This window comes from Hakea prostrata, chromosome 5 (genome assembly GCF_041222555.1).
Source record: "Hakea prostrata isolate BN-2017 chromosome 5, UWA_Hpros_2, whole genome shotgun sequence".
NCBI lineage: Eukaryota > Viridiplantae > Streptophyta > Magnoliopsida > Proteales > Proteaceae > Hakea > Hakea prostrata.
This window is the reverse complement of record NC_142604.1, coordinates 51,382,786-51,393,310: the sequence shown is the minus strand read 5'-3', so window position 1 is coordinate 51,393,310 and position 10,525 is coordinate 51,382,786. Positions and strand designations below refer to the sequence as shown.

Below are 10,525 nucleotides of genomic sequence, written 5' to 3'. Positions count from 1 at the left end.
TAAGAACCAACCATGGTGTGCAGCAATATTATTAATGTCTTCTTTTTTTGTAACCTCTCTAAGTTGCAGGAAAGTCCTTTTCATTACAAGGGACATTTAGAATATTTAGGACTAAGCCTAGATAATAACCTAGACTTTTAATTTTTGTAATGTCTCTTCAAAAAAATAGCAAACAGAAAATAATAATAATAAAAATAAAAATAATAATAGTAATAATATGGACATAGGAAGGAAGCAGAAGAAAACAGAGAAACCCTCCCCTATAACAAACCCAACTTGATCAATATGATGGAAACAAGCAAAAGCACTTATAAGCTTTGATCAGATAAAATGAACATCCATTAGAAGGTGATTATAAGTAAACAAGAAAGAAAAGCAGATAAATTGACAAGGTAAAGAGCGTAGATCAGGACACAATGTACCAAGAATGCGGTGGGGATGAAGAACCAGCATAAACGCATTAAGGAAGGAAAGACAAAAACTGTGACGTTTAATGTAGGGGGGGGGGGGGTACTGCATTCTGTTGCTTGGCTTTTGGGTTGATTCTGGAGGGATATTAAGAAGCTTGGAATGCTCAATCTATTAAGGATTAGGGGCTGCTACCCAGACTATGTAGGCATTGCAGTAAAATTCTTGTTTGTAAATAGGTAGCAAGAGTTCTTTATATTAAAGCAATCTGATAGAGGTTTAAGAACAAACAGCTGTGACACTCATCTCACTATGAGTGTAGACCCTTGTCTTCATCTATGTGGTTGTTTGTAGTTTTCATTTTCCTCTTCATCATTTAAGGATTTGTTTTCAAAATTCTTTTCTCCTCCATTAAAAAGATGGATAATTTGACAAGTAAACTTTATGGAATACAAGTCCATATTGTAATCAAATTAGACAGGAAAAACAGAGGCTAGAGTGCAAGACTACTGATATGTGGGGCTTCAGGTTCTACCTCAAGTGGATATTTTGACAAGTGAACTTTATTCAGTAGAAAGTGCATGTTATAGACAAATTACACAAGAAAAACAGTAGCTAGAGTACAAGAATATCTGATATGTAGGCTGCTGGTACTACCTGAGCTGGAGAATTCAACAAGTAAGCTTTATCCAATACTAGTCCATATTGTAATCAAATTACACTGGAAAAACATAAGCTAGGGAACAAAACTACTGATATGTGGGGCTTCTGGGTCTACCTCAGCTGGATAATTCAACAACTAAATTTTATCCAACACAAGCCCATGTCACAAACAAATTATGCAACAAAAACAGAAGCTAGAATGTGGGGCTTCTGGTTCTACCTCAGCTGGATAATTCAACTAAAATTCTATCCAACATGTCAATGTGACAAACAAATTACATAATACAAACAGAAGCTAGAAGCCTAGAATACAAGAAAATTGATAATTGGGGCTTCGGGTTCTGTCTGAGCTGGATAACTCCACAAGTAAACTATATCCAGTACAAGTCCATGTCATAAACAAATATTACACAAGAAGAACAGAAGCTAGAGTGCAGGACTACTGATATGGGGGGCTTCTGGTTCTACCTCAGCTGCTCTAACATTTCCTTGGTGCCCCTCCAACATTTCCTTGGTGCCCCTGGTGCTAATGCTTTTAGTGACCGCAAAGTCTCCACATAGAAAGTGAACCGTAGCTTTGGCATTTTTGGTTTACTATGCTGAAATCCCTTGAAACTTGTGGTTTGGAGATGATAATACCCTAAACCTCTGGAATATGTCTCCATTAATATCTTTGTATCATCTATATCTCTTGGTACATAATATCGACCAACATCTATGAATTTCCTTAGCTGGTAACTAGAGTCCAAGACATTAAGGTCAATACTAAATCCTTTCACCCATGTACCACTCTCATATTCTTTAAGCATCCATATGTCCATTTTGCAACCTTGAATGCATGAAAGGCATAGAAACCCCCTCAACTCCACCAATTGAAGTTCTAAATTTACGGGAGAATCAGAAGACCTAACATCGGGACAACCTTCAGGGTGTGAGATTAATTTGAACTTTTCGCTCTTCAGATCAAATGCAAGGATTGTATTGTTGGGGTCAATCATCGCCCCACTGTAGATCACAGTGTCAACCATAGAATCATATAAGACCAGCCAGTGGATGGCTCCATTAACAAAAGCTGGATTCTTACAATACCCAACATGGTGTGGAGGACCCTCCACGTTTCTCCAAGCCCAACTTATTCCTTTTCCTCCTAAAGTAAAAACTTGGCATTTCGTCTTGAAACAAGCTGGCTCAGCACTGAATCCATCATACCCATACAGACCATCAGGTGGAATGAAGCGAACTACCTTGAACTCGTCAGTTGATTCAACATATCCAAAACCCACAGATGTATAACTAGCTGAAGAAGGAAGTTTTGGGTCGTTTGGCAATGTAATCATTTCATGTCTACTGGGGTTACAGATATGAACAATGTCACTGTCCTGAATGCAAACTAGTTCCAAACGTGTAGGCACAATTTGGGAATAAACATTCTGAAATTTCTTGAAGCGAAAACTGCTTATTGGGTTCCTTTTATTGTCAATGGAATTAAAGGTAATGCAGTGCGGACCCTTTTTCCATGGATTGGCAGTAGTGAATGAAAATAGGTAAAGAAGTTGCCTCGATCCAGCTTGCTCAGAATAAATTTTAACAAAAGAAGCATCATCGGAGATCAAATAACGCCACCGTTTGCATACGCACCTGAACTTCATTAGGGTTTTCACCGGTAATTTCGAAAGCACTAAAATCAAAACATCTTCAGGAAGAACCAGAGCAAGATCATGGCGCTGTCTCTTATTCATCATCTCCCCCTCCATTATTCGAAGGCTTCTCTTATTCATCTTCTCCTCCTCCATCGTCTGGATAATCATCCGCTACTGGAGCTTCTACACGATTCTTACAGTGAAGGAAGGATTTGAAATTCTTGTAGAAATCTAGAACACGGTTTTAACGTTGTCGTAGGAAACCCAAAAACAATAATAAAAATAGAAATAAAATGAAGTGTTTTTAGAGTAGTTGAGTTGGATCCGATTATTTCCATATATAACTGTAGAGCTTATCTAAACGAAGATTTTATATTTTGTCCGAAAATATAAAAAAGGAATCTATAACCTGATACACATCCGCGTCTTTCCTGTTGTGCGTTTAACTTAACGGTATTTTGATGAGGTGGCATAAGAATCTTAAATTAAATTAATTTGAATTATTAATTTAAATTTTAAGATTTCATTTTGAGATAATTATTGTTCTCCTGTATAGTTTAGCTTAATTACTAATCTAATCTTACTCAGGCGTTAAAATCGGAGGTGTAATGTTGAGTTTGTTTAATGTTAGAATTGGTGACTCTTTGTACTATAGTAAAACCATCTTGGAGTTGGTCCAAAGGTAAATTCAAAGGGAAACCCGCAGGGACACAAGAACACCAAATAGCGATAAGCCTGAAACGGGGGCAAACCAAAAAAAAAAAAAAGCCTAGCATCTTTGTAATTTTTTCAAAAAATTCAAAGAAAAACTATAAGATTTGTTATTCATTATTCATTTTTCACGACATCTCATCAAGATTTGATTTTTTGAATTCCAAAGTAACTAAATATAAGGGCAAATTTGGTATTCTATATGATTTTCTAAATGAATGTAATATCTTCTTTTGACTTTTTAATTTTAGTGAAGTGCAAAATGGGAATTGCATACCTAATTTTAATGGTTTTTAAGCATAGTTAGAAGTTGGGGGCAATAGCAATTTCATAAAGAGCAGTGGTTAAAGGGCGTATTAGTAATTATCTTTAAATAATAACAAACCTTATTAGTTAAGTAGAACTTCCTCCTTTGACATGACCCCTCCTTGCTCCCTCACTCTCTCCCTTTGCTTTCGACTCCTGTCTAGCTATTGATCCCATTCCAGTAGTTTTGAGTGGTCTTGGAGACTCTTCCGACTAGTAAACTCCTTCACCTCCTCTTGAGAGCCTAACGGAGAAGTAATTGCACTAATAGAGGTTGTTGTCAATTCAATGAAAACTTTGTAGTTGGGCTTACCAAGTCCTCAAAGGGAGAGTAAGAAGAAAAATTGAAATCCTTTTTCCTAGAATTGTCTCGGCATCCCTTAGTTTTTTATCTTGTTTTCTTGGCTTGGTTATGTTTGTAGCTTCTTTGTTTTAGTAGGGCTGTGGCCCTCCATCTTGTTGTTTTCCTCACCTCTCCCTTTTATTTCATTTTGGTAATGAATTATTTATCATCGCCCCCAAAAAAAAAAAAAGTGAGGGCAACAATAATTTTAGACAAAGTTTAAAGTTGAATTAGTAATTCCAAATAGCACATGGAATAAAGTATTAATTAAACTATAATATAAGAGACGCACTATTACATATACCACATGAAGCATTGAACCAATGATCTTTTGATTAAGAGGGATCTTTTGATTAAGAGGTACTAGTCATTACCGACTTTTCTCGCTAAAAGGTCATTTGATTAAATTAAAAATAGAATAAAGAAAAATTAGTGAAAAATTCATTTGCAAAGCATGATCCCTACCTTCTACCTCACACACCTTGATATTCCAAAAGAATATCATCCTTAAAAACTTTAAGATAGGAAAACCCCATTCTTATGAGAAGAGCCAATGATCTAAATTTGATTGTTCATCCCATTGTTTTTTCTCTCCAACAATAGTTTATCAATTTTTGTCATTGCTTCAAAAACAATCTCCCTTAGCCTATTTTTGAGATCTCCAATTGCACTATTTTTTTCTTTTCCCCTCACATACCAAGTTGCACTATTTTTTTCCCTAGACCCACAAACACTAATCAAGGTTGGTTCTTTTCCCCTCGCATACCAAGTTGCACTCCACTGGTTAATCCCATAATTCATATTAGAGAGTCTTGGCCTCGTTGCAACATCCAACCGAACCATTGGAGAGATAAAATGAATTACTATTCTCATTAATAGCAGTTAACCAGCCTTACAACCATATGTTTCTACCCGCATTGAATGTGAGGCCATTGCTTGAAGATAAAAGTACATCGAACCCATAAGAACTCTTACCATGAACAAAATGTATCCATTGGGCAAATATGGGTTGGATCAAGATTTGTTTCTCTAAAGTACCAAAAGCAAGCATGACGTCATTGAACATAAAGTCCCAAAGTATGGAACCCGAGAAAGAGGCTGGCCCAACTTAAATGGGATTTGATAGCTTCTTTATGGTCTAACATTCTTGCAATACATTATCCTCATTCTACTTCGGATTGAAATCTCTAATAAATAATATCGGTTCATGAGCAAAGGCTCTTGTCATGATGAATCCTACGATGTATTGATGATGAGTATATAACGCAACTTGAGAAGTAAAGTCTTGTACTATGAATGCATAAGTAAGTAAAGAATACATGTGTTGAGCTACCAAGGAAGTAATAACCCCTAAAGAGGCTAGTGAGAGGCCTAATTGAAAATGCATCGAATTATTGATTGTGTTATAAAGACCCCTATGTCCAAGTCCCAATTGCCCCCCTCCCCCGGGAGGAATATGTGCTTTTGAAAGATCTTTCATATTGTGCCCAATCCCGAAGTTAGTTCTATACATATGACCAATAACGAGAAAAACTAGCGGAATAGCTAAATGATGATGTGGAATATCGGTCAACCATAAACTTTGTGTTTGTGGATGAAATCCCCAAAGAAGAGTTAAAATGGCAATCCACTCCTTGAGAGGTACCAAATGAATGACTACTGGAATTGGGATCATAAGAACCTTTATCAATAGCCAACTAGGGGTGTAAATGGATAACTAAAATCCGCGAATTTGCACCCGTCCGATTACTAATAGGATGCGGATATTGTATACATTTTCTTACCGATTATTATCCGTCCGATAAAATTATCTGATTAAGTTACTTACTTGGATTTATTTTTCTTGATTTTATAATTTTTTTATTTGAGATGTGACTGTTTTTATAGTTTATACTAAAATAACTACCAAAGTTTCTAAATTATTAAATTTCAATTCTAGCCTCACAAATAAAATGGTAAAGATGTCAACAGGTAGACAAAAACCTATATTCAATATGTATACATGGCCATTTAGAATAGCCTACTTAAGAAAATAATTATCTGATTATCATCCGAATCCGACTGAATCCGATTGAGCTGCAAACGACACAGATCAAGCCACATCATCCAATGTTATAATAACCGTTGATTTGAACATGTGAGTTTATGTGAGTTTTAGTTGTTGTAAGTGAAATAAAACCGGTAATTTGGTTTGGTTCAATGAGATTTTAAACCAAACCGGTTTTAAATGACCGAACCTAGGCTTTTTGAAATGCCAATCGAGGAAAAGGTAGGTTTTCGAGAAAGAGAGAGAGAGGTGTTAGGGTTCTCCTTCATTCTGGCGAATCTTTGTCCGTGAGCGAACGAAAGAGGTTAGGGTTCCGGCTTTTTTGTTCTTTTTCTTCATTTTGCGAAGCTTTGTCCTGCTACTAGACAAAGAGAGAGCTGCGAATGGTGAGGGTTTGGTTCTCAAATCTTAAATGCTCCGATTGAAGCAAAATTGTCTTGTTTTCACTCTATTTGGCTGGTTTCCTCTCTCTGGGTCCGGCTTAAAGCCAAGGAGTTGAAGATTTTGAGTATGCCTGAGTACATGAGGTTAGTGGAGTAAAATCTCTGTAATTGTAGTCACATTTTTTCCTTCCTTTGAATTATAATTATTTTTAAGGGCAAGGGTTGAAGTCGTAGATTTGTGTTGAGATGTTGAGTTTATTTTAGTTATGATGTTTGAGTGGATTATACTCTCCCAGATTTGTCTCCTCAACCACATTACCCTTCGATGCCAAAGTATCCCAGGGGTTTCATTGTTCAAGAAGCATCGAAGGCTCTAAAGTAGGTGCTGGAAACGGCACCATGCCCTTTTAAAATAGAGATTTGTCTCCTCAACCACATTACCCTTCAATGCCAAAGTATCCCAAGGGTTTCGATGTTCAAGAAAGGATCGAAGGCTCTGAAGCTAAGGCTCTCTATTCTGTTGTTGGAATGAATACTTCTAAAACTACTGTTGATGTCTTGAATAACAGAGCTCAAGTTCTGTTTTATCCTAATTTTGTCAATGTAAATTTCACAACTCTCAAGACTCATTGAATTATTTTCTTTTATGATTAGTTGTGGCTTTTTTAATTTTATGTGTCAAATAATTTAGATAGAATAGGTAAAGGTACCAACAGTTCTAACTAGTAGAAGTTTTAGAGTTTAATTCCTAATCTTACCTCAAGTTAAAGATCCAAATTAGGAAGAGAATTCCAAGAAATTCCATGTCAATAACACAAGATGATTCTACTTGATTGCTCCAAAACTAAATCATATGTATCAACGACCAACCATATAAGATCGATCTTGAACTATAAAGATTCATTTGAGCATGAAACCGGGATAAAGTTCACCACATACATTGTGACAAATGGAAATGCCTCAAGCTCAACCCTTGAGGCTCAGCCATTGAACTTCTTTTGAAAAAGCTTAGCTTTGCCATTTAAAACTGCTGGCTGTTACAATCCACATGACTCTCATACTTCAAGTGGCTCATATAGTGGTAGTTCTCACAATGGTCCAAGTTGCCTCTCCGGTCCAAATTCGCTTCAATCAAAGTTACAAAATACATGTCCAGAATTTGTATGAACAATTGGTAATTTTATTTCCTCAAATCATAATTACATTTCCAATATACAAAATGGTTACAAACAGAGCTATACTTTGGATCTTAAAACACCATGACCCAAAACAAATTATGTATGGTAAGCCTATTGTGTGTAGTGAAATAAAAATGATATTAAGCAGCAACCGGTTGCTCCTTTGTTGCGAGCTGGTTTTGGATGTGTTGGGGGACGACATCAATTACATCACCCAAGTGTTCCTTTGGTGTGACAACTTCAACACGCATAATGGGTTCCAGCATCCTTGGAGTATATACTCAAGACCAGTACCTGCTTCCATGGGTTCAAACCTTACAGTGATGTCCAAAAATTGTCCTGCCCCACTAGACTGCTTCTTGTGCACATACTTTATTGCTGCGATTTTAGAAATGCTTTCACGGTAGTTCACTTGCAGTACACCAACATTAGCTTCAACCTATGTGCCAATCAAAGATAAATTTGTGAGAAGTTCACAATTAGTAATTCTAGATATCCTATTTGATGAGCAATGCATGGTCAAAGAGCTCAGTTTTAGAAAAACTTACCAAGGTGTATAATTTTATTTACTTTATTTTTCATTACTATGAAATTTTTATATAACTACTGCTAAGCTTCATGTTTTTAAATACAAAAATCTGGAATCATACACCTAAACTATATAATTGTTTGATAAGTCAGTTCCAAAATTTTGGAATCATACACCTAAACTATAAAAAAATCTCAGGTAGTTTACAAGGAGATTCTCACCATGCATTCCGTTTCCCCAACAGAAAACATGCCATCCTTCGTTACCTCTACAGAGATGTTACAGATGCTTATCAAGAGAAATTCTATGGTTAAAAAAGTGAGAGGTTACAGATGCTTATCAAGAGAAATACTATGGTTCATCTACAATTTTCAACCCCAACCCAGACAAAGAACCCAGTTTCTGAGCTATAATTATACAGCCTCAGGTCCTCCAAAGCATGAAGAGAAGTCATAGATGCCTTAATTACACCCTTTCTTGAGATCATTGCTACTTCATGGTTTGGCCAAACTTAATCCTGAACCTTGGTTACCCAATTGTCCCTTACTCTTCAACCACTGAATTTGCAATTCGAACATTTCCACTTAAATTCACAGTTATTTTGTCTACCATCAAAACCTGTTTACTAGTTGTCTAACAGCTGATCAATCATTTTCAGAAACCATGAATCTCAACTGCAGGGCCCCCTCTGTCTTGCCTTTCCAGATACTTCCCTTGAAAACAGAGTCAATATGAACATCATGTAGCAAGATTTTGGGACTCGATAAAGAAGAAAATATCATCAGAGACATTGTCTCAAGATGCTTAATGGCAGATAAAGCTCAAGTAAGAAAAGATAAGAGTAGGAATGAAATTTTATACCTTACATGATGAAGCAATAAGCCTCCCTTCATGATCACAGCATCAAGAAAATAGCTCATTCCCATGACCATAAAGTTTGTGTGTTTCTGGTCATAGTGTATGCCATGACAGTTGATCTTCAATAGGAGGTTCTGTTACAACAGTTGGAACAGCATCGAGATAGTTTCCAGGGTGTCTACAACATTTCCATTTCCATTTGGAGCTCAACTAGTAGCTGCATTAACAAGTGACAGAAGAAAAAAAAAATTAAGTGACTTACATCTTCCTAAAGAATGGTTCAGTTGAAGGCTTATACACTATATGATCACTTGAACCTAGATTTCCTAAAATTGGTTGGGGTGGAAAAATAAAACCCGCAATGCAACGATACCTATCATGTGCTTAAAGATTTGAGCAAAAACTGAAAGTTGCATCTGTAGTCAATCTCCTTCTGGAGATATCTCAGACAGAGAATTCCCCTTGCTCTACAGAAGGTTAACAAAAAGCCATGGATAATACCATATACCATTATTTACTAGTTTTGACTATTGAGTCAATAAGAATACAATGACGAAACTAAGAGCAAATAAAAATATAGTTCTGGACACCCTATGCTTTCTTCTGTTGTAATTGATAAAAAGGTTGGGAAGCAAAAGTAAAACACTTTCTAAAATTAAGAAAAACAAAACAATGCCAAAATTCTCCACAATGAGATTTTGCTCTGAAGTTTATCTGTTTCAATGAAGTAACAAGCAAACAATGAAGTAGTATCTGCTTCAAGTTGCCAAGGCAAACTTCTTCATGATTTTGGTCTGAAGTTTTCAGTGAAAGAATGTAAGTAAGAAGGCTGAATTAGCTAACTGGTTTACACTACTAAAATATTAATCATGCCTAGTTTGTCAGATTATAATCTGTTTACTAACCATTAATGTCGAAGAATATCTGCTGGTTATGTCTTTGCTTCCTCCAAAGAAGAAGTCCAAATCCAAGGATGAGGAGACAGATGCAGCCCAGGCTTGACCATAAAGCAAGGGTAACCTTCTGACTTTTGGGTCTCCTTACAGATTTAGGATCTTGAGAAACATAAAAATCAGATTTCAGGGTCAACATGAGAGAGAAAGGAAGAGAATAAATGGTACTGTAGAATCACCAAGATAGAATTAATTAAACTTAGCAATAAGTTTTCAGGTTCTGAAAAAACGTTGTTGCAGGGGGAAACACTTGCTTACGCATAGAGAGAGTGGAATCATTGGTTTTTATTTTTATTCTTTCTTGTGGGTGGGGGTGAGGGAGGAGAGCAAGGGAGACCACATCATAGCATTTTCTTATTTTGAAATGAAAGGGGAAATAAAGTGAAAGTGAAAATGAAAAGTAAATAGGTAACTGAACTTTTCTTAAGAACAAAAGAACTGTAAACGAAATTGAATATTCAAAACTATGTGTGCAACCGGTGGTTCATTATAACATCAAAAAAGAT

At 36.2% G+C, this 10,525-nt stretch overlaps 1 protein-coding gene across 1 annotated transcript; it reads right to left on the bottom strand.

Annotated features, from left to right (window-relative positions):
- Positions 1 to 294: 294 nt before the first annotated feature.
- LOC149016446 (F-box protein At5g49610-like) lies at positions 295 to 3,024 on the bottom strand. Its single transcript, XM_089155953.1, has one exon. The coding sequence runs from the start codon at positions 2,877 to 2,879 to the stop codon at positions 1,536 to 1,538; it is 1,344 nt and encodes a 447-aa protein (XP_089012079.1). The 5' UTR covers positions 2,880 to 3,024; the 3' UTR covers positions 295 to 1,535.
- Positions 3,025 to 10,525: the final 7,501 nt, after the last annotated feature.

Coding starts and splice junctions, on each gene's coding strand:
- LOC149016446 (XM_089155953.1), bottom strand. CDS start 2,879: ATGATTATCCAGACGATGGAGGAGGAGAAGATGAATAAGAGAAGCCTT.